We start from the raw sequence: 22932 nt of genomic DNA, 5'->3' as shown, positions 1-22932 counted from the left end.
GCCTGGCCCCGGAGCGAGCATTAACGGGGACCGTGCCGGGCCGGTGCGGAACAAGGGCCACATTGAGGCGCGGGGCCGGGGGCGCCCCGCGGTGACACACAACAAGGGTCCCTCTGTCCCCCCCGCCGCCGCCCCCGCCACAGGGACAGCGCTGACGCACGGCGGGGCCGCGAACGGGGTCGGGGTGGGGAACAGCGGAGCTCCACACAGCGGGCACGGGGGGCACGGGGTGGACAGCCGGCACGGCACAACTCGGCACGGCACAGCTCGGCACGGCACGGCACGGCTCTGCTCCGGCTGCGGCGCAGGAATGGTCGTGCCACAGGTCTCTGTCCCCTCTCCACAGCTCAGGGCTGGCCTCTGCCCAACTTGTCCCCGTTCCCTTGGCAGGGGCTGCTGCAGGGGGGGCGGAGATGGTACCAGCAGGGCCAAGTTAAAAGTAGCTCCGCGGACAGCTCTGGCCAGGCCGGTGGTCCCGGGGCTGCACGGCTCGGACAGGGGTGTCCCGGTGTGTGCTCGGCTCCCCGCCCAACGACACACCACGGCCACATTCCTGCTGCTGTTTACACCAGGCCACGTGTCCCCATGGCAGCGTGGCTGATCAGTGCCCCAAATCCCCATGGCACCATTCCCTGTGTCCCCTATGTCTGTCCATCCATCCCTCTGTCCCCGTGTCCATCCATCCCACTATTCCTGTGTCTCCCGTGACCATCCATCCATCTATGCCCCTGTTCCCATATCCCTCATGTTCCCATGTCTGTTTTCAGTATCCCCTAGGCCCTGTGTCCCCATGTCCAAACATCCCCCGTTCCAGTGTCCCTCGAGTCCCCATGTCCCTGTTCCCACTATACCCTGTGCCCTGTGTCTCCATATCCATGTGTCCCCCACATCCACCCATATCCAGCCATCCCACTCTCCCTTTGTCTCCCTAATCTTCATGTCCCTTTATCCAGTATCCCCTGTGTCCCCATATCCCTGTGTCACTCTGTCCCTTGTGTCCATCTGCCCCTGTGTCCCACCTTTCCTTATGCCTCTGCTGTCCCATATCCTTGTGTCCCGTCTGTCCCCATATAGGCGTTCCCCGTGCCCCCGTGGTCCCCATAGCCCCGGTCCGTACCCCTGTCCCAACGCATGTCCCCCCGTTGTCGCCTTGTCCCCGCAGGGGTCACCGGGGGACACCGGACTGCCCGCCCCGCTGCAGTTCCGCCGCGGAGCCTCCAGCACAGGGGGCGCAATAGAGCCGCTGAGCCGCTCTGCCCTACCGCACTGCAGCTCTATGGCCCCACGGGAACGAACCAAGCCGGGGAGAGGGGAATCCGCCGACTCGGACCGGCAATTCCGCCCCCGGGGATGCGCCGCGGCAGGGAACGGCACCGAAGTGTCACAGTGTTAACGGGATCAAGTTCGGAGTGATGAAACAGGGCGGTTATGACGGGAAGCGCCACTATGGTGGTCGGTGGTGTGCTCTGACCCCCTGCGCAGATGGGATGATCCACTTCCCTCCTCCGCGCCGTCAGATGGTCGGGCCCGGGCGGTGAGTGGGGAGCGGGGCCGGGGCGAGCGTCGGGACCGGGACGGGAGCCGGGACCGGGACCGGGGCTGGGGGGATCCGGGGACAGAGCGGGATCCGGAGCCTCGAGCCCCGAGGGAACCTGAGGCGCTGCGGGAGAGACTGCGGTGGGCTCGGGCCGGGACGTCTGGACTTGTGTGGTGTGTTGGGAGCGCCCGGACCGGGAGCTCTGTGAGGTGAGGGTGGGCCTGTACCGGAATACCCGCGTCTCTCTGGGGTACTGGGCAGCCCGCAGTGGGACTCCTGGTGTCCCCGTGGTGGGCGGGGAGCCGGGCTGGGACACCTGTCAGGTGTGAGGAGACCAGACCGGGCTGTTTGGGTCCTTGTGGAGGAAGTCCGCCCGTACTGGGACACCTGGATCCCTGTGGGGCACCGAGACCTGAACCCTCCTGAGCTGCTACGAGATGTGTGGGAGGGTTCCTATCTGTGGGATGTGAGGTACTCAAATCAGGACATCTGGGTCCCTGTGGGGCTCTGGGGGGCCTGTGCCAGGATGTCTGGATCCTTGTGGCATGTGAGGGACTGAGGTTAGGACATCTGCGTCCCTGTGGAGTACCGGGGGGACCACACCAGGTCCCTGTGCAGGGACACTCCCTGGGACACCAGCATACAGGGGGTCGGCAGAGGGGTCACCCAAGCAGAGGTGCAACCAACACCCCCCACCCGCCCTCCTGTCCCCTCAGCACCCGCTGCTGTGCCCACCCCAGCACCGCCCCTGCCATGAACTGCCGCGCCGAGGTGCTGGAGGTGTCGGTGGAGGGGCGGCAGGTGGAGGAGGCCATGCTGGCCGTGCTCCACACCATCCTGCTGCACCGCAGCACCGGCAAGTTCCACTACAAGAAGGAGGGCACCTACTCCATCGGCACCGTGGGCACCCAGGACGTGGACTGCGACTTCATCGACTTTGCCTATGTCCGTGTCTCCTCCGAGGAGCTCGACCGGGCTCTCCGCAAGGCTGTCGGGGAGTTCAAGGTAGGGGGGCCCAGCAGGGATGAAAGTGGGAGTGTAAAGGGTGTTTAGGGGAAGCCACACAAGGAGCAGCTGAGGGCACTAGATCTGTTCAGCTGGAGGAGACTGAGGAGACTCCTCAGGGGCTGCAGCTTCATCCCTAGGGCAGCTCTGATCTGCTCCCTGGGACAGTGACAGGACCCAAGAGAGTAGAGGGGGCTGTGTCAAGGGAGGGTTAGGTTGGATATTAAGAAAAGGTTCTTCTCCCAGAGCGTGGTGGGGCACTGAACAGGGGGAATGGTCACAGCCCCAAGGCTGCCAGAGCTCCAGGAGTGTTTGGACAACACTCTCGTTTGGGTGTCCTGTGCAGGGCCAGGAGTTGGACTGGGTGATCCCTGGGGGTCTCTTCCAGCTCAGGATGTTTGGATTCTGTAAAATCCATTGCGATGTGCCTGAGGAGGGGTCAGTCAGTCCCTGTTCCCCCATGAACCACATGCTGTCACGCAGGATGCTCTGCGAGGCTCTGGCTCCGACGGGATGGGGCAGATCTCCCTGGAGTTCTACCAGAAGAAGAAGTCACGGTGGCCCTTCTCGGACGAGTGCATCCCCTGGGAGCTCTGGACCATCAAGGTGAACGTGGTGAATTTGGCAAACGAGCAAGAGCGGCAGATCTGCCGCGAGAAGGTGGGTGAGAAGCTCTGTGAGAAGATCATCAACATCGTGGAGGTGATGAACCGCCACGAGTACCTGCCCAAGATGCCCACCCAGTCCGAGGTGGACAACGTCTTCGACACAAGCCTGAAGGACGTGCAGCCCTACCTGTACAAGATCTCCTACCAGATCACGGACTCCCTGGGCACCTCAGTCACCACCACCATGCGCCGCCTGATCAAGGACACGCTGGCGCTGTAGGGCTGGTGTCACCCAGGCAGGGTCACCCTGGGCAATGGCACTTCTCTGGGACAGCGACTCTGCTTGGATCCCCTCCTTCACCTCCAAAACGCCTCTGGGAGGAGCTGGGCTTGGCCTAGCCTGTAATTTGGAGGTTGCTCCTCCTTGGTTTATGCTGTGGGGTTTTGTCCATCCTGGAGAACTGGCTTGGCAGCTCCGGCCTGGCTGATGACTGGGTGAGTCCTCAGGGCACATGTGGCACCAGCTCAGCGTGGTGCTGGGGCCTGGCAGAGGGTGCTGGGGGTCAGGGCAACACCTGAACCCCAGCCCTCGACAGCACACTTGGTGCCACACAGCCAGTGCTGGCCGTGTCCCTTATTACCACTTGTCCCCTGATGTCACCCCTGTCCCTGGTGGGGCAGAGCTTCCCCAGAAATAAAGTATTTCTGCTTTCACATGGAGCCTGGTCGTGTCCTGGCTGGGGGGGCTGGGGGCCATGGGAGGGGGAGTGGATGCTCAGGCTGAGCTGGTGGTCCCCATCAAATGCAAAACCAAGGGGATGAGCTGGGGTCCCCATTGCACCCCTGTGCTGTGGAGCTCAGCTGGGGACCCTATTGCACACTCATACATGGGGAAACTCAGTGCTGTGGGGCTGAGCTGGGGGTCCCCATTGCACCCCAGTGCCGTGGGGCTGAGTGCCTACAGTGAGGAGAGGCAGAATGCACAGTGGGGCAGCCCCAGCTGCCCTCAAGGCCACCTGGGGAGGGGGCTGAGGTGACTCCCCCTTCCTTGTGGGGCTCTGCACCCCTCCAGGAAGGCTCCAAGGCCGGGCAGAGCTGCTGCCCCTTCCCGGGGGGGCACCCAGCACCACCGAGCACGAGGGGGGCCATGGGAGGGGGGATAAGACAGTTCTTGACATCACTTAAACCCTCCCCGTCTGTCACTGCTGCACACTCGGCTCCCGGGAGGAAGAAGAGCAGGAGGAGGGGGACATGAACGCCACCCGCGAGGACACAGGGGTGAGTGAGGCTGCCCAGATTGCCGTGGTCCTGGTGCTCTGCCTCGCTGTCACCTTTGCCATCCTCTTCCTCGGATGCAACCTGCTCCTGCAGGCTGAGAGCCTGGCAGCTCCCACTGCCCAGGGCGAGCGGCGCCTGTCCGAGCCCAACGGTGGCACTGAGGGCACGTAGGGGACAGCTGGAGCCTCGTGGGTGGACAGATGGACAGGTGGATGGCTGGGCATGGCTGGATGTGGATGGACAGCAGCGTCCTCGCCTGTAGCATCTCTGAGGGAGTGGGACAGCACTGGGGGATTGCATGGATGGATGTCACTCAGTGCATGTAGGGACTGGGCAGGTGGAGCCCAACGGATGGACAGACAGACGGATGGATGGATGGATGGATGGATGGACGTGGACCGACCCGGATGGACATGGCTGAGCAGCAGCAACTGTACCTGCAGCATCTCCAGTGACCCTTGGGAACAGAGCAGGATGTGATTTGGGATCCTGCCCCGAGCGCTGGGGACTCACACGGGACAATGTCACTGAGGGCAGGTAGGGACCTGCCTCAGCCTGGCAGACAGACAGACGGATGGATGGATGGCTGGACATGGCATGATACGGATGGACACGGCCGGACAGCAGCATCTTTGCCCACAGTATCTCTGAGGGTCCCCAGGATGGAGCAGGGGGCTCATGTGGGTGGGTTAAAAGGTCCCAGGTCAGCAGCGGCACTGGGGGGGCTGAGGCCAGGCCAGATCCCACCCTGGGCGTGGCAGTGCTGGTAATCCCCCCGAGAGGATTAGGGGAAACTTTTATTCCCTGTTTCAGGGCTAATCCCTGGGCTGGTGGGGCTCAGCGAGGGAGGCCAGGCCCTTGTACCACTGCTGGGGTCTGGGGCTGCATCCTGCCCCTCCCAGCCCCCAATGGCCATATTTCACCCCCACAAGCCCTTTTTGCCCTCCTGGCCCCATCCTGCTCCTCTGCTCCATTTTCCTTTGCTCCTAGGACCTCATCCTGCTGCTCCTGCAGCCCCTCCCAGTCTTGAATCTGTTCCCAGCCCCCCATAGTCACCAAAAGTGGGGTGAGCTGGGGTCACCCCACACTAGAGTGGGGCTGGTGATGTGGGGAGGGCTCCCAATTCCTCCCAAAAGCAGGACCCCCCTCTCTTTAATCCCACAGCTTTAATAACAGCACTGCAAAGCCCTCGCAAACGTCTGGTCCCTGCACATCTGTGTGTCCCCTCCTTCCCCCCGGGACACAGGACCTCTGGCCTGGGAGGCTCCCCAAACTTCTGGGCTGCCCCTGCGCCCCCACCACACTCCCCCAAATCAGGCAGTGGTCATGTAAAAGATTCCATATATTTCACATGTACAAAAAGTCACTGTGGGGGGAAGGGGCAGGGGGGTCCTGGGGTGGGAGGCACCATCCTGCCCCTCCCCCGGCACCCTCCCAGCCTGGCTTTGGTCCCTTTTTTTGGCACTTAGTGTTCATATCAGTGGTCAAAGTGTCGAGCGCGGGGTGGAGGGTCCCCGTGGTCCCTGTAGTGGGGGTGGGGGTTCTGAGGCAGTGAGCCCCCCGGGGACAAGGGGACCCCGATGGGGAGGGGACACCTCACGGGTCAGCTCCTGATGCTGGGGTCCCAGCCCAGATGGATTTGGCCTCTGCCTTGGGTGGGCAGGGAGTGGTCTGGGCACAAGGTCTCCCCGGGCACAGGGATGTCACCCGCGAGGATGGTGGCACGAGGACATTTTGGACCCGTCCCCACATGGTGTCAGGGCAGGACGGAGCCTCTCTGGGCACCTGAGGGGCAGAGGGGGGTGAGGAGGGGAAACTGAGGCAGCCCCAGTCCTCTCCTGCCCCCCGGTCGGGCTCCTCAGCCTTGCTCGGCTACAGGCGGATCCACCTTCGGGCTGTGGGATGGAAGGGACAATCAGGAACAGAGCCAGGGACACCTGGCCTGGCCTGGGGGGGCCCCAGGTGACCCCCCCAGAGTACAGACAGCACAGGGTGAGTCCTCCAGGCACTGGGCTGGGACCCAGTAATGCACAGAGATCCCAGTCTGGGCTCCAGTAGTGCACTGGGACCCTACACTGGGATGCAGTTCTGCCCTGGGATCCTGCCCTGAAACCCAGTAGTGCACTGGGACCTTCTCCTGGGACTCAGTGGTGCACTGGGATCCTGCCCTGGGATCCAGTGATGCACTGAGACCCCACTCTGGGATCCAATATTGCAGTAGGATCATATGCACTCATATCCATATCCATATCCATATCATATCCAGCATTGCACTGGGATCACATGCTGGAATCCAGCATTGCACTGGGATCACATGCTGGAATCCAGCATTGCATCAAAACCTCCATGCGGGAATCCAGCCTTGCCCCAGAATCCAGTGCTGAGATCCTGTGCCAGGACTCTGTGCTGGGTACTAGCTTTGAACTGAAATCCTGTGCCAGGGCCCAGCCTTACACAAGGATCCAGTGCTGGCATCTTGTGCTGGGACCCAGCCTTGCACTGGGATCCTGGACTGGAATCCTATGCCAGAACTCCATGCTGGGTAGCAACATTCCACTGGGATCCAGTGCCAGGACCCAGCCTGGCACCCAGATCCAGCCTGGTGCTGAGATCCAGCCTTGCACCAGGATCCTGTGCTGGGATTCAGTGCCAGGACCCAGCTTTACACCAGGGTCCCCTGCTGGGAGCCAGCCTTGAACTAGGATCCCATGCTGAGACCCAGCCTTGAACCAGGATCCTGTGCCAGGATCCAGCTTTGCACTGGGATCCTGTGCTGGGATCCAGCCTTGCAGTAGGATCCTGTGCTGGGATCCAGCCTTGCAGTAGGATCCTGTGCTGGGATCCAGCCTTGCAGTAGGATCCTGTGCCAGAATCCAGCTTTGTGCCAGGATCCTGTGCTGGGATCCAACCTTGCATTATGATCCTGCCCCGGTCCAAGGGACTGAGGCACACCGGGTACCCTCGGGTGATGACATGCAGGGAGGGGACATGCAGAAGGGGGCATGCGGGGTCAGGGGGAACCCAGGGGGAATCCAGAGGGATCCAGGGGGATCCAGGGGGATCCAGGCATGCAGGTGGTACCTGGGGTCTTAACAGCTGGACTCGTCGTGGTGGGACGGGTCGCAGAAGAAGCGGGAGCCCCGCTTGGCCGTGCGGGCAGTGAAGGGGACGCTCTTCAGCGCTGCGGGGGTATGGGCAGGGAATGGGGGGAACAGGGACAAGTCAGCCACCATAACCGGCTGGGCCAGGGCAGGGGGCCAGGGAGGCAAGGGGACCATACCAGTGATGATGTCCTCGATGGTGCCATCCTTGCCCTCGTACATGGGCCGGTGGTCCTTGGCCTGGCGCCGCCGCAGCTCCGCGATCAGCTCCTGCTGCTGCCACTTGTTTCGCTGCGAGGGAGGCATGGGGGGCCAGGTTAGGGACACAGGGGTCCTCTCCATGCCCCCTCCTCCCCAGCCCATGCCATGCCTGCCTCCACTCACCTTCTCCTGCTTTTTAGCCTCCTGTGCCAGCAGCTTCTCCCGCATCACCTCCTCCTGCTTCTTCCGTGTCTCATTTTCCTGCTCTGCATCCTGCCAGGGCACACAGGTGGGGGGTGTCAGCTTTCCCCCACCGTGGTGTGACCCACCTATCGTGTATCCCCTCCCAGCCCCACCTCACCTTGTAAGAGTGGATGAATCGGACAAAGACGGGGAAGAAGACGGACGGGGGTGTCGTCTTGGGGCTCTCGCCGAAATACCGCACCACGGTGTTGTAGGCGTCCTGGCACAGGACTGGTGGTCAAGGACGGGCAGTGTCCGGCATGGGGGGTGTGCAAGGCATGGCGGGCATCAGGTGTGGGCAAAGCAGGGCAGGAGTGCACAAGGAGTGTGCAGAGCAAGGTGTGTGTGACAAGGAATGCACATGGAGAATGCAAAGGAAGGCAGGAGTGCACAAGGACCGTGCAAAGCAAGGTGGGGATGAGCAGATGTGCAGGAGAAGCGTGCAGAGCAAGGTGAGTGTGACAAGGAATGCACAAGGACTGTGCAGAGAAAGGCAGGAGTGCACCAGAAGTGTGCAAAGTAAGCTGTGGATGACAAGGAATGCACAAGGATCATGCACAACAAGGTGTGGATGGGCTGATGTGCACAAGGAGTGTGCACAAGGTGTGGATGATCAGATGAGCACAAAGACTGCATAGAGCAAGATGTGGATGACCAGGAATGAAGTGGAGTACGCAAAGGAAAGCAGGAGTGCATGAGGACCATGCAGAGTAAGGTGTGGATGAACAGCTGTGCGTGAGGAGTGGCAGAGCAAGGCGTGGCTGAGCAGCTATGCCGTGGTCAGTGCCAGGCCAGGTGTGACCCGCCCTCACCTCGGCCATGCGCGCATCACGCTGCAGCCGCTCCAGCTGCCCCTCGCTGCCACCCAGGAAGCCGCGCAGCACGGCGCTCTCGTGCTGCCCACACTCCCGCCGCAGCAGCTCCATCCCCCGGCCCAGCTCCTTCACATCCAGCAACACGTTCTCCAGGGACACTGTGGGGACACGGGACGGGTCAGTGGCTGTGTGGGGCTGGGACAGCGAGGTGGGGCCGCGGGCGCGGGTTGGGGGGCACCTGCCGCAGCCTTCTCCACGAAGTGCAGCTCCTGCCAGAAGGTCGCCAGCTCGGGGTACTTCTCCCTCACCGTCAGCGCGATGAAGTGCAGCAGCGTCATCTTCCTGTCTGTTGACTTGGTGTCTAGGAGCTGCAGGAGGATTTGGGGAGGGGGTCAGTGCTGTGGGATGGGAGCTTTAGGGTCTCAGGGAGCTGGGGAGGGGCTGCCCACCAGGTCCAGGCTCTGCAATTTGAAGCCGTAGACTGCACCACGTTTGCTGCTGTTCATGTAGTTGCCCAGCGCCAAGATGATCTGCAGGGGCAAAGCAGTGGGATTGCAGGGTCAGGAGGGAACAAGAGCCCCAGAGGATCCCCCTCACCCAGCTACGGTGAGGCTGGAAAGCAGAACTCCCACCCAGCCTGTCCTCACATCCCCACCTCCAACATGTGCTTCAGCTTCTGGGACGACTTGACAGAGGCTGAGGCTGCGATGATGGCATTGAGTTGCTGCAGGGGGACAGGACAGGGGGGCTCAGCCGGGGCTTGGGGCTGCAGGGAGACCCCAGCAGGTCCAGCATCCCCCTCCCAGCGCCATACCGGCGTCAGCATCTGGATGTTCTCAGCGAAGTTGCCGAGGAAGGCCATGATGGCCATGCGCTGCGGCAGCCTCTCCACCTTGCTGAACTGCAGCATGAACCTGTCCTCGTCCGCCAGCTCCTCCAGCGGCTTCCTCTCGCGCTCGTACTGCCGCAGCGCCTTGGCCTCAGCCTCCGTCGGCAGGAACCGCATCAGGCACTCCACGAAATCCACCGGCAGTGTCGTCAGGTCGAACCTGCCCCGCAGCACAACGTTGGGGAGTAGCTCCCCGTGGTGCCCAGTTTGGACCCCAGCCTGGTTCCCCAGCCTGCTTGGCCACCCTGAATCATAACCAAACCCTCTGCACCCTGCCTGAGCTTCTGTACCCTGCCTGGACCCCCTGAAACCCGATCAGACCTTGACCTAGTCAAGCCCTCTGCACCCCAGCAAGCCCTTCTGCATCTTGCCTGGCTCTCCCTATAGACCATCCTTCCCCCTGGCCAGACCCCATGCAGCCCAACAAGCCCCATGCAGTCTGGACAGTCTCTCTGCACCCTGCCAAGCCCTTGAACCCCAAGCAGACCCTCTGCCCCCCAGCCAACCCCTCTGCAACCCAGCCAGTCCCCTTGAGCCCTGCCTGGTCCCTCTGCACCCCAGCTGGGTCCCCTGCACCCCTACTGTTCCCACTGTACCCCAGCCAAGGCCCTGTGCCCCGCACCCCATTCAGACCCCCCTGCACTCTGAGCCACTAGAACCTCAACCAGACCACCTGTCCAAGCCCTCTGCACCTCAGCTAGCCCCTCTACACCTCACCTGAGCCCACTGAACCCCCAACCAAACCCTCTGCACCCCCACCAACCCCCTTGCCCCCCTCCAGACCCCCAAACCCTGTCCCCCCAGCTCCCCATTCCCCTGGCACGGAGCCATACGTGTGGATGGCCCGGCAGATCTCGTCGGCGCTGCGCCCGGCCTTGCGCAGGGTGATGGCCAAGTTCTTGGCACGGTTGGCCTCCAGCAGCGTCACCTTGGTGGCCACTTTCTGCGCCGCCTTGCTCTTGGCACACACGAGGTCCAGCGCCGGGCCCTGCGCCTTGGTCTTGAACAGCTCCTCGAAGCGCTCCAGGTCCAGGTCCTGGGAGGACGAGGGGGGTCAGAATTGGGGGTGGGGGTGGTGCCCAAGGGGGAAGGGGGTCCTGGGCTCACCTCCAGCACACGCTCATCATCCAGCTCGCTGAACACTGTCCCACTGATCTGGCTGGGCTTCAGCGCCGTCCAGTTGAACACAGGCAACCGGAATTTGGTCTTGATGGGCTTCTTGATCCGGATGGCTGCCAGCGGGGTGGGAGCCAGATCAGCATCCCCAGGGCAGGGGGACATGTCCTGTGCCACCCTGAGCCACCCGAGCCTGGTGTCACCATCCCCTGGGCCACCCCATGCCTGTAATGGGGTCCCTGAGCAAGTGTTCCTTGGGGATTGCAACCCCAACAGCCTTGTGCCTGCAACCTTCCCTGTCCCTTGTCCCTGTTCCCACAGTTGCCATGTTCTCCCTGTCCACACAGTGCCTACACCGTCCCTGTCCCCATGGTCCCCACATCCTTTCTGTCACCTGTCCCTGTCCCCACTGTCTCTGTCCCAGTCTCCACATCCTCCCCATCCCCTGTCCTCACAGCCTCCGCATCCTCCCTGGCTTCTATCCCCATCCTTACGGTCCCTACACCCTCCCTGTCCCCTGTCCCCTGTCCCCATCCCCACGGTCCCCTCTCATCCCCACCTACCTGAGAGCCCGACGGTGAGGGCGATGGAGGGTGAAGCCCCAGGCAGCGGCGGGGCCGGGGGACACTTCCCTGCGAAGCCATCAGAGGGTGAGACCCCAATTCTGGGTACCACCCAGCTTTGGGAGTGGCCCAGCACCAGGGACCTCCCTGTTTGGGAGCCCTCCCACCCCTGGGGACAGCCCAGCTCTGAGATGCCCCAGTTTTGGGGTGCCCAGGGGGTTTCCCCTCCTCACCTGGGAGTGGGGGCGCGGGGGGCGGCAGAGGGGGAGGCGGGGGTGGCGGGGGAGGTGCAGCCTCCGCGGGGGGCGGGACTGGGAGTCGCAGGGTCTCCTCCAAGGGTTCGGGCTGGGGAGGTGGCTCGGCGCTGGGAAGCGGCGGCGGCGGCTCAGAACCGTAGTGCCGCCGGAAAGCCTCGTCCTTCTCCTTGATCATCCGGCGCAGCGTGTGCACCTGGTGGCTCGTGTGCTCGTAGGTCTCCTGGGGACAGCGAGCGTCAGGCCAGGGGGACATCAGCAGGGAGCCTTCCCTGCTCCCTACAGCCCCCCAGGGCTCCCCAGCACACCTTGACCACCTCCAGCTCCTTCTCTCGCTGCAGCAGCTGCTTCTCCAGCTCCGCTACCCTCATCATGTTCTCGTTCTCCAGGTCCAGCAGCTTCTCTGTTAGCTGGGGAGGGGGACAGGGCTGTGACAGCAGCTCAGGGACCCCCCTGGTGTTACCGCTGATCTCCCCCGGACCCAGCAAGGAGTCCCATGCTCTCCCATGTCCCCCCATGCTCACGTACGTGGGACAGGTGCTCCTCCAGCTCCTCCACCTTCTCCAGGGCCACGTTCTTGGTCTCAGCATCCTCCAGCAGACCCCCCACATCAAAAACATTGTCCAGGTATGCCTGGATCTGCACCTGCAGCTTCTCGCTCTCCGTGTGCCTCGACTTCTGTGGGCACGAGGGCATCGTCAAGGACTGGGGGGGACCCCTGGCACGGCCTCCCTGACCCTCCACCCCCCATACCTGCAGGAACTCCTCCAGCCCCAGCTTGGTGAACTCGTACTGGAGATGGACGCGGAAGTTCATGTCCTCCACCGAGTGCACCACGATGTTGATGAACTGCATGCAGGCCACCTGCAGGCAGGGCTAATGTCACTGGGAGCTCTCCTGCCCCCCAAAGACCCTCCCCCTCACTCAGGACAGGGTGTCCCACCATGAAGTCGATGCTGCTGTCCTCGTTGCGGAAGTATTCCATCAGCCGCTCAAAGCGGTGCTTCTCCTTGCACACCTGAGCAGGCAGAAATAGGGTTAATAATGGCCTCGCTAGCCACTGACCTCCCCCATCTCCTGGACTCCACTTTCTAATCCCAGTCCTTTCCTGGTGCTCCCAGACCCCCCATTCCTCATCCTCTCTGATCCCTCCATCCCCTGCACTCCAGACTCCCCATCCCAGCCTGATCCTGGGGTCCCTGGTGTCCCCATCCCAGCCTTCTGGGGTTTCCCCTCATCCCAGATCGATCCTGGGGTCCCCAGTTTCTCCACTCCTGGGGTCCTGCTCCCCAATCCCAGCCTGATTCTGGTGCCCCCAGTGACCCTCTGCATCCCAGTCTGGACCTGGGGTCCTCCCTTCCTCTCTTCCCTGGGTCCTGCTTCCCAATCCCAGCCTTGTTCTTGTGCCCCCATTCTCCCCATCCCAGCCTGGAGCTGTGGTTCCCACTCCCCTCATACCTCCTTGAAGTTGTCGAAGGCCGCGAGGATGATCTCATGGCCACCCCTCACCAGGCAGACAGCCGCCAGCAGCTCCAGCACCAGCGCCTTCATCCTGGGCACAGTGTCACCATCAGTGTCACCCTCAGCCAGCACCAGGGCTCCTACCCCCCCCACCAGACCCTCCCTTACCTCGGGTTCTTGTTATTGAGGCTCAGGGCAATCTCATTGACAGCATGCGGGTGAGACATGACCAGGTTGAAGCCGTACTGTGGGGACAGAGCAGGGACGGCGTTAGCCATGGTGGCAGTGGTGACAGCAGTGTCCCCTCCATGAGGTGACAGTACCTGGTAGTTCATGATGGCCCTAAGACACATGATGCAGAGGTGGACGTCATCCTTCTGGCTCACCAGGCGGGAGTTTTTCAGTGCCCTGCGGCTGGGCAGTGTCCCGTAGCTGTAGGATATGGCACACGGTGAGTGCGATCCTCGCTGCACCGCCAGCGCTCACCCGGGGCAGAACCGAGGGACAGTGTGGGGACAGCGTGGGGACAGCAGGGATTTCAGAGGGGCAAAGGCAGAGAGAAGCGGTTGGAGGGTGAGAGGGACAGAGTCTGCAGACGTGAGCGAAGCCACCGCGAGCACTGGGCTGACCCTGGACAAGCGGTACTTACCCGGCGGGTGGGCGAGCAGCGAGGTGGGCGCGGAGGAGAGAGAGAGAGAGCACAGCCAGAGAGGGGAACCCCGGCCCTGGAAGCAAAGACGGGGCGCATTACCCCGGGGCGTGGGGGCAGAGCGGGAGCAGGGGTGAGCGGAGCCGCGGCGGGCAGAGGACAGGCAGGACGGCAATGGCAAGACAGTGATGGCACCGTGGGACACGGCATGTGAGGCAGGACACGATGCAGCACGCATGGCACGTGCCACAGCACAGCCACGCCAAGGGCGAGGCACAGCCTGAGCTCCAGGCACCCCATGTGTGACATGTGGGTGATGTGCGTGGCACAGGGCAGGGCGGTGAGTGGCACAGGGCACGACGGCACAAGCCACGGCAGAACAGCGCTTGGCACGGCACACACCGTGGCACACTGGCACACGCCGTGGCACACCAGCACACACCGTGGCACACCGGCACACACCATGGCACACCGGCACACACCATGGCACAGCGGCACACACCATGGCACACCGGCACACACCGTGGCACACCGGCACACACCGTGGCACACCGGCACACACCGTGGCACACTGGCACACAGCACAGCAGGCAGCAAGCAGCACCGCCATGGCCAGCCAGAGCCCTGAAGCAGGACGTACCCCCATGGCAGGACGTCCCCCCGCGGTGGGACATCCCCCCGGGCACGTACCGTAGGGCGGTCTGGCGGGCAGAGCGGGCCAGGCTGCTGGCGAAGGGGGCGGGCAGGGCGCTGGGGTGCTGCAGATCCTCGATGGACCTGCTCCAGGCACGCAGCTTCTCCAGTGCGCCATCCTCGCCGCCTTCCAGGCCCTCAAAATCCAACCTGGTGGGGGGACACGCGCGCAGCAGGGGGCACACCGCTTTGGCAGGGGACACATGGCTCTGGCGGGGGGCACACAGTTCCAGCACAGATGCAAGCACTGAGGCAGGGGGCGAGTGGGCAGTGGCAGGGTGGGGAGAGGCACGAGGGTGGCTCTGGAACCCCCAGAGTAGGCAGGAGGGGTTTGAAAATCCCGTGTCACTCAGGACCCCAGTGAAGATGAGTCCCTACACGGTGCCTTAGGGATGATAAAGGACCGAGCTGTATCAGGCGTCAGCAGCAGGGAGCTGACACAGCAGTCAGGAGCCTCCACATCCCCCAAGGACTCCCCGGGTCCCCCCTCACCCCAGGGACCCCCGACCCCACTCACATGACAGCGCACTGGGCGAAGGACAGGTAGTTCACCAGCACGTCCAGCCCCTTGTTCTCGTCATTGAGGAACTCCCGCACCCACCTGCGGCACCAGGTACCCATCAGAGCCCGCAGCGGTCGGGGATCCCCCCGGCACAGCCCCCTCCACCATGAGGACCCCTGTCCTGGCACTGGGACAGTGAGGCGGTGGTGGGGACACCCTGGGGCTGCAGTGGCGGTTGCAGCCCCTCCGCTATCACTGGTGCCAGCGCCAGCGCGGGGTTATCTCAGGAGTGCAGGGCAGGGAGGGCTTGGTGTGGGCGGGAAGCAGAGGTGGGTGCTGGGGCTGCACTCCCACCCTGGGAATCTTACGGGGCAAGGAGAGGATTCGGGGTGCCCTGACCCCCGGGAGGGTGTTGGGGTGCGCTTGTGAAGTGCTGTGCCCCGGGACAAGGAGGGGTGCACGGAGTGGGGTGCACGGAGTGGGGGATTCACCCAGGAGCACTGGGGGTCCCCACGCCAGCCCACAGCCGCGCGTCAGGGAGCCACGGGAGCCGCGGCCGCCCCTTTCCTGCCGCCGCCAGCCCCTCGCCTCAGCCCGTTTCCTGTCTCCGGCTGCTGCTATTTTGGGTCCGTGGGCAGGGACGAGCGGGGCCGGCGGCGGGGAACAGCCGGCACGTGCACGAGCCGCGCCGGGCACCACCGAGCCGCCCTGGGCACCAGCGTGCCACCGCTGATGTCCCCAACACCCCCGGGACGGCCCCGTCCCGCCCGACGCCCCGCGCAGCTCCGGGGCATCCCGATGCGGGTCGGGGTGTCACCGACTCGGGGATGATGCCAACCGAGCCCTCCGGTTGGTCGGGAGGAGCCGGCCGGGATCTGGCCACGCTGCCTCGTTCAGGGCGTCATCGCTGGCCCATCCGCCCCGGCATTCGCCCTCGGGACCTGCCCGCGGGCCGGGGCAGGAACCGGCCGAGTTCCTGCAGCGCCTCCGGCTTCCCCTGCAGCTGTGCGGGGCTGGTGACAGGACCTCACAGCCCCCCCGGGACCCCACACCTCATCCGGAACTCTGCACCCCACTCCGCGGCGCTGCAGCCCTAGCCTGGACTCCACAAGCCGTCCCGGGGACCCCACAAGCCCTCCCCAGGACTCCCAACCCCTCCCCAGGACCCCACACTCACCCGATGTGATTCGTCCTCAGGCTAATCTCCAGCTCGCGAAGCACCTTGGTCGACTCCTGCACCCTCCTCCTGAACTTCTGGGGGCAGAGCAAGGCTGAGCCGTGCTCATCCAGACTCCCCAAACCCCCTAAGCCTCCCCCGAACTCCCCAGCCCCTCACCTTCCGTGTGACGCCCGGCTCCAGGAAGCTGCGCAGCTTCTGGATGTAGGCGTGGGGGGGGCTCTTCACCTGGAATCGCTCCTGGGGGGGGACAGAAGGGTGTTGGTGACAGTGGGACAGCAGCACAGTCCCCCCACAGAAACCCCATGGACCACCCAGCCCGCACCTGGTCACAGATGAGGTCCCACTTCTTCTCATTGTCATACTGGCGCAGGAGCCGGGCTTTGTCTGGGGGCAGGTTCATGGAGCTCTGGGGACAGAGGAAGGGTGTCACCCTGGGGGACATGGGGACAATGCCCCCCTAGAGGCACCCAGACCCGTGGCATGGCCTGGATCCCCCAAAAAGCACCCATAGCATAGCCAGGGTCTCTCTTAAGGACACCCAGTTTCATGACACAGCCAGGGTCACTGGCACCAGGATGCATCAGCATCCACCAGATGTGGCACCAGCATGCTGCCAGATGTGGCACGGGGACAGCAGTGCCACCAGGGCCACACGCCAGCTGCCAGCAGCACCAAATCTCCCCATGCCTGACGCATCCTTCCTGTCTGCACCCACTTCCGTGCGGCAAACCGCAGACTCCGCTCCCGACCGCGGCACGAGGCCAGGCACCGGAGCCAGCTCTCCAGGACGCCGGACACAAGTCCCAGCACAGGTGGCTGCTCACTGGGACACCGGGCACAAGGCCAGGCTCTCGTGCTAGCCCGTCGGGTCACCAGGAAGCTCCATGGATCCTCAGTGCGGGATGTGGCACGGGACAAATGGGGTGCCACAGTGGGCGCCAGGGATGCCAGAGGGCCATGGGACTGGGACTGCCCCGGTGGGCAATGCCACCCCAGCGAGAGATGCCAACCCAGGTGGGTGATGTCACCCTGGTGGGAGATGCCATCCTGCTGGGTGATGCCACCCTGGTGGGATATGCCACCCCAGTGACGCAGCTCCGGGCAGCCCCGTTATCAGGCGCTGGTCCACTCCTGCCACTCCACCCACCCTGTGTCAGCTAAAATTAGCCCTCCCCTGCTCATCCCGATCCCACGGAGCCGCAGGAAACCGGGACAGAGCGTGGGCGACACTGAGCACCCCTGGGCGGGAGTCCCGCGGGACCCCCAAACTCCCACGAGACCGACCACCAGCACGGGGCCCCCCAAAACCTCCCCCAAAAGAGGCACCATCCCCTCCCCAAAAGGCTGCGGTTATTCCCCCGTGGCCACCAGTAAAATCCCGGGGCCCCCTGGGAATGGAGGCGGAAGGGACACACAGAGACCCCGGGTGGGGTCGAGGGGCACCCGCGGGGGGCTTTGAAGCGCAGCCGCCCGTCCCGGCGTTCCCGCCGCTTCGTTTCCTGCCTTTGTGGTGGGAGCGCGGCCGCTCCCGGCCGGGCACTTCCTCCGCAGTCAGTCCCACCGGGAACCCCCACGGCTGTCCCGGGGCTGAATCCCCCCGGGAACGGCGGTACCGGGGCTGGAGTCCGCCCGGGGGCTGGGGGGCTCCGGGGCGGATCCTAGCCTCAGGGGACCGCCGGAGCTCCATCCCATGATGGAATGTTTTCCACCCCCGGCAGCAGCCGGGACGGCACCGGGCTCCGCCGACGGCCGCGGGGACATTTTGGGGGGATGCCACCACCCTGCCAACTGACCCCCTCCCCGGCACCGGTGTCGCCCGGCAGGACGTGGCCCCCCGCCAGAGGCCCCGCGGAGACCGGCGGCCCCATCCGCCCCGCGTGGGATGCGGGACGGGCAGCGCCGCCGCGGGCGGGAGCCGCTCGTCACTGGCGGGACGCGCCCACGCAGGGGGTGCCGGTGCCCCCCGTTGCCCCCGATTTCGGCTTCCAGAGCCCCGTGGGACCACACTCGGCATTTCCTGCCCGGCCGCGGCTTCCGCTGGCGGCTGCTCCCACCGGGATGGCGGGGCCGGTTGTCGGGGGGCACCGGTGTCACCCAGCCACGGTGTCCCCGCGGTGTCCCCCACAAAACAAAGCCGGCGCCGCGGAGGGGCCACCGGGACGGTTCGTAAGCCGCCCAAGCGCCGGTGGGACTCCTCCGCGGTGTTGGTGGCCCCGGTGGCACCGAGGGCACTGCCGAGCCATGTCCCGGGCAGCCGCCGGGATGGCCACCGCCCCGGCTGTGACAGCGGACCGGGGACCGCGTAGGGCACCCGCTCCCACCGGGAACGCCTGCATCCACCGGGAACCCCCGCACCCGGAGGGGAATCCCAGCCCTGGGGTCCCCGCACCCACGGAGAACCCCAACCCCAGACCCGACGGGACTTTCCCGGCTGACAAAGTCCCCGGGCCCCAGGGGCCCCCGCGGTGGTATCGGGAGTGGCGTCACCCCCGGGGCTGTCCCGGGTGGGGTGTCCCCCGCGGCCCCTGCCCATCCCCGCGGGCACCGGCGTTCCCCGCCCGCCTCCGGTGGCTCCGGGCGGCGGTGCCGTCCCGGCGGTGCCCGGTGCCCGCCAACTGGCCCGGGAGAGCGCATCGGGAGGGGTCCCGGGAAGGGATGAACCGGAGGGAACGCAGCGGGAACAGGGACGGAGCGAACAGGCGAAGCGCATCTGGAACCGAGGCACATCGGGAACCGGGAGTGAGCACCGGGAACCGGCGAGTGCTGCGGGGGTCGGCCTCTCACCAGCACCAGGGCGAAGCGCTCCTCCAGCTCGCAGGGCTCCGGCATCGGCATCTTGCCCGGGGCGAACAGTCCGGGTCCCCCCGGGGCCGCCGCCGTTCCCGGGCCCCGGGGCAGCGCCTCCCCGTCCGCGCTCTCCACGTTCCCCATCCCCGGCCCAGGCACCGGGGGGCGGTGGGGGAGGTTCAGCCCGTCGTGTCCGGCGCTGCCACCGCCTCCCGGTCCCGCCCCCCCGCCCCGCCGGGCCCCGCCGGGCCCCGCCCGGTCCCGCCCTGCCGCTGCACTTCCGCGGCGGAACCACCGGAGGGCGCCCGAATGCCGGCAGCGAGCGGGACGCTCCGATTGGCCGGGCCGTGCTCACGTTGACCAATCAGCGCCGGGCTCGCGCGCGGGGGCGGGCGCTGCTCGTCCAACGGAGGCGCTCGGGCGCGGCCCGGGCCGTGACGGCGTCTCGAGACGAGCCCCGCCCCTGGCGCTGGCGAGAGCCAATAAGGTGAGGCGGGAGGCGGGAATACGCGGGGGTTCAGCCAATGAGCGCGGGGGGCGTGGCGCAGAGCTCGCGGCCTGGCACGGACGGCGGACGCGGCGCAGGTGCGGGCGGGGGGCGCGGGCGGGGCGGGCCCGGGGCAGCCCGGGGGGATCCGGAGCGGCTTCGGACCCTGGGCGATCCCACAGCACCCCCGGAACTCACCCCGAGCGGACCGGGAGGGTGCCGCCCCCAGCAGGCCCTTTGCGGGGGGGGGCGCGCACGGGTTCGGGCCCGGGGGTCTCCGCCCGGTTCTGACGGGAGGATCGGGGGGAATCGGGGCGGCGGAGTGAGGGGGAGCGGCGGGGCAGCGGCGGGGCAGGGTGCGGGAAGCAGCGGGTAAAGGTCGCTTGGACCCGACCAGGGCCGGCGCTGGTGAAAGCGAAACCGGCGGGGGGGCAGCTCGGTGTCCGGTCCCGGTCCTCGCCCCGGGTCCTGCTGCCGGCCTGGCACCGGCACTCACCGGGGCCTGCCTAATGGAACCGGCTGTGGCCAGGAGCGGAGGGGTGTCGCACCCGCGGGGGGGCTGTCACAGCCCTGTCACACACACCCCCGCCGCCACACCCCGGTGGCGACTGTCCCCGTGGCCGCACCTCCTCCCTGGCCTTGCCCCTTGACCTAAGGCTTCCCCAGGGCCTCGTGGCACCAGCCTAGGGGTGGCACCAGTCTAGGGGTGGCACCAGCCTAGGGGTGGCACCAGCCTAGGGGTGGCACCAGCCCGGTGCCACCCCTTGTCACTGTCCCATAGTGGTTTGTAACCTGGGCACCCCTGGCTGTGCTGGTGTGGCTGGATGAGGCCTCGCTCCTAGACCCTCCCCTCCGCCAGGGCCGCTGGTTGAAGCCCCCCAGCCTGCACCCCGTTCGGTCCCCTCCATCCCCTGGGGACAGGTGGCTCGTGCCACTGGCTGGGCAGGTCGGGCTCCAGCAGGTGCCAGAGGGGACAGAGCCGGCCGAGCCGGCTGGACGAGGAGGAGGAGGAGGAGGAGGCCCTGCTGGGAGCCTCCTGCTGCCGGAGCCACCTCTGGGGACGTCATTACGGGCACTAATAGTCACCTGGCACAAAGACGTTTCCAGCTGCCAGCAGCGCTCCCACAGCTCTTCAGAGGCTCCCCCAGGCTCACAGCAGCCCCCCCGCGGGATCCCTGAGGGCCACCCTGGCCTTGCAACAGCCCTGCAACACCCCACGGGCCTCCCCAGCCTTGCAACAGCCGGCAGTGCTTGCACCAGCTGGACAAGGAAGGCTCCGGAGCCCCAGCAGCTCCTGAGCTCGCACCTGGTTCCTGGGGGAAGTTTGAGAGATTAGGGTAGACTCCAGATCCTTCCTGACCTCGCTTCCCCTCGCAGCTTGCACCCCTGTGGAGTGGCCGTGGGCCTTTCCCAGCCCGGCACCATGAACGTCTTCGACCGGAACATCAACTTCGATGCCCTCTTTAAGTTCTCCCACATGTGAGTGACACACAGGCAGGGCGGGAGGTTTGGGGGGCTGTCCCAGCCTTCCCTGCCCCCCTCACCATCCCCACCTCACCTGCAGCTCGGCCTCCACCCAGGAGCACCTGAAGAGGGTCTATGGCAGCTTTGCCCTCTGTATGTTCGTGGCGGCTGCGGGCGCCTACATCAATGTGGTGACCCACCTTTTCCAGGTGAGGGGCCTTTGCAGGGCTGCACGGGGCACTCCCAGCCCTGCACCACCCAGGTGAGGCGATGCCCAACCCTCATCTGTCTCTCACTCCCCCAGTTCGGGCTCCTGACTGGCCTGGGCGCACTGGGGCTGATGGTTTGGCTCACGGCCACCCCACACAGCCATGAGACCGAGCAGAAGCGGCTGGGGATGCTCGTTGGCTTCGCCTTCCTCACGGGTAGGTGGGCACTGAGAGTGCCCCCCACATCCCACAGGACCCCAAACCCTGCACAGGGGCCGGATGGAGCCCCCGTGAACGGCTCTGGTGACACTCAGCTCTGTCCTTCCAGGCATCAACCTGGGACCCCTCCTGCAAATGTGCATCTCCATCAACCCCAGGTACGTGACGCCCCCATAGACCCTGTCCCCCACCTCCAGCTGCCACCCAGATCCTGTTCCCCATCCCCAGCTGCCCACCAAACCCCATTGACACCCCCCAGCTGCCCCCAAAACCCTCTGACCCCTTTCTCCTGCCCCCCCAGCATCATCCCCACTGCCTTCCTGGGCACTGCCACCATCTTCGCCTGCTTCTCACTGAGCGCCCTGTACGCCCGGCGCCGCAGCTACCTCTACCTGGGAGGTGAGAGGGGCTTTGGGGAGGACTCTTGGGGGGCTGAGGGCTCCCTGTGGGGTGTGGGGGGCTCCCCAGGCCTGGCCCTCACTCCCTGCCCTCTCCCTGCAGGTTTCCTGCTCTCCGGCCTCACCCTGATGCTTCTCTCCTCCCTGATTAACGCCTTTGTGAGATCCACCTGGCTCTTCTCGGTGAGTCCCCTCCCACCTGCTGGCACCCCGCTGAGGATGGACAGACAGACAGGTGACACCAGTAAGGGACTGTCCCCACCTCATGCCCTTCTACCTCCTGCAGGCCAACCTGTACCTGGCGCTGATGATCATGTGCGGCTTCGTGCTCTTCGACACGCAGCTCATCATCGAGAAGGCGGAGAGCGGGGACAAGGATTACATCTGGTGGGTGCTGGGGACGTGGGGGGTGTGACACAGGGGGCAGGGTGGCACCCACTGAGCATCCATCCATCCCTCCCTCCCCCAGGCACTGCATCGATCTCTTCCTGGACTTTGTCAACATCTTCCGGGAGCTCCTGATGATCCTGGGCATGTCTGAGGTGGGTGAAGGTCTCTGGGCAGGGCAGGGGGACAGAGGGATAGAGCCCACGAGTGACCATGGCCTTTCCTCTTGCAGAACAAGAAGAAGGAGAAGAAGTGAAGTGGCTCTGGGCTGAGGCGGAGCCACCCCTGTGTCCCCATGTCCCCTCCCGTCCCTCTCTGTCATTAAAGGGGCTGCGCTTTGCTGCCGAGGAAGCAGCCAGAAGCTTTCGCACCTCGTGGGTTTTTCTCTCGTTCAGCTTTTTTTTTTGATTACAAACCAGCCAATTTGTGAATCCTGCTGGAGTTTGGCTCCCCCTGGCCCCCCCTGGCCTGTGACCCTTGGAGTGGTCACCCACGTGTCCTTTTTCCTTGGAGTTTTGTTCCCAGCCCCACCGGCACCCAGGGTGTTACCCTTCCCTGGGAAGCCGTGAGGCCCCAAAACCAAATCCCAAAACCAGCCCGAGGGGTTGTTGGTTGGATTCCCCCCTCAGCCAAACTCATTGGCGGAGCCTCCCCTTCAGCACCAGTGCCAAGAAATGAACGTGTGCTGGGAGGGAGCCGTGGGGACATCGCAATTCCCAGCGCTCCCAGTCCCGCCGTCTCCGCTCTTTGTACACCGGGATGATTCAATAAATTGCTCAAACTCCAGACTCTCGTCCCCCTCTTTCCATCCCCCATGTCCGTCCATCCCTCCCTCCATCCCCAAGTCCATCTGACCCTCCCTCGGGCACAGGGACACAGCGTCAGC

General features: G+C 65.1%; 3 protein-coding genes across 10 annotated transcripts; 2 read left to right on the top strand and 1 right to left on the bottom strand.

Moving 5' to 3' along the window:
- Nucleotides 1-403: 403 nt before the first annotated feature.
- Nucleotides 404-3864, top strand: ATG101 (autophagy related 101). Of its 3 annotated transcripts, none has more exons than XM_085041039.1 (3): nucleotides 404-1534; nucleotides 2254-2542; nucleotides 3026-3864. In XM_085041039.1, the coding sequence occupies exons 1-3, from the start codon at nucleotides 1413-1415 to the stop codon at nucleotides 3428-3430; spliced, it is 816 nt and encodes a 271-aa protein (XP_084897165.1). In that variant the 5' UTR covers nucleotides 404-1412; the 3' UTR covers nucleotides 3431-3864. The 3 variants fall into 3 exon arrangements, with proteins under 3 accessions (XP_084897165.1, XP_084897166.1, XP_084897167.1); XM_085041040.1 differs by lacking the exon at nucleotides 404-1534 and adding an exon at nucleotides 1609-1752; XM_085041041.1 differs by lacking the exon at nucleotides 404-1534 and adding an exon at nucleotides 1613-1746.
- Nucleotides 3865-5752: 1888 nt separating this feature from the next.
- Nucleotides 5753-19111, bottom strand: FMNL3 (formin like 3). 6 transcript variants are annotated; one of them, XM_085040946.1, is made up of 27 exons: nucleotides 18880-19111; nucleotides 16418-16501; nucleotides 16252-16332; nucleotides 16093-16169; nucleotides 14931-15014; nucleotides 14411-14563; nucleotides 13395-13503; nucleotides 13240-13316; nucleotides 13069-13162; nucleotides 12554-12628; nucleotides 12364-12474; nucleotides 12139-12288; nucleotides 11919-12020; nucleotides 11590-11833; nucleotides 11357-11425; nucleotides 10785-10909; nucleotides 10511-10713; nucleotides 9603-9837; nucleotides 9444-9512; nucleotides 9238-9318; nucleotides 9027-9156; nucleotides 8786-8946; nucleotides 8092-8193; nucleotides 7914-8003; nucleotides 7709-7820; nucleotides 7510-7609; nucleotides 5753-6323 (listed from the first exon to the last, which is right to left on the bottom strand). In XM_085040946.1, the coding sequence occupies exons 1-26, from the start codon at nucleotides 19024-19026 to the stop codon at nucleotides 7518-7520; spliced, it is 3057 nt and encodes a 1018-aa protein (XP_084897072.1). In that variant the 5' UTR covers nucleotides 19027-19111; the 3' UTR covers nucleotides 5753-6323; nucleotides 7510-7517. The 6 variants fall into 6 exon arrangements, with proteins under 6 accessions (XP_084897072.1, XP_084897073.1, XP_084897075.1 ...); XM_085040947.1 differs by having other exon boundaries at nucleotides 12139-12285; XM_085040949.1 differs by having other exon boundaries at nucleotides 16093-16166.
- Nucleotides 19112-19312: 201 nt separating this feature from the next.
- TMBIM6 (transmembrane BAX inhibitor motif containing 6) lies at nucleotides 19313-22832 on the top strand. Its single transcript, XM_085041049.1, has 10 exons — nucleotides 19313-19467; nucleotides 20747-20848; nucleotides 20934-21042; nucleotides 21138-21258; nucleotides 21371-21419; nucleotides 21563-21660; nucleotides 21763-21842; nucleotides 21946-22046; nucleotides 22129-22201; nucleotides 22279-22832. The coding sequence occupies exons 2-10, from the start codon at nucleotides 20793-20795 to the stop codon at nucleotides 22300-22302; spliced, it is 711 nt and encodes a 236-aa protein (XP_084897175.1). The 5' UTR covers nucleotides 19313-19467; nucleotides 20747-20792; the 3' UTR covers nucleotides 22303-22832.
- Nucleotides 22833-22932: the final 100 nt, after the last annotated feature.

The sequence above is a fragment of the Lichenostomus cassidix genome, chromosome 29, assembly GCF_008360975.1.
Source record: "Lichenostomus cassidix isolate B80296 chromosome 29, HeHo_3.0, whole genome shotgun sequence".
Taxonomy (NCBI): domain Eukaryota; kingdom Metazoa; phylum Chordata; class Aves; order Passeriformes; family Meliphagidae; genus Lichenostomus; species Lichenostomus cassidix.
This window is presented reverse-complemented; position numbering and strand designations above follow the sequence as displayed.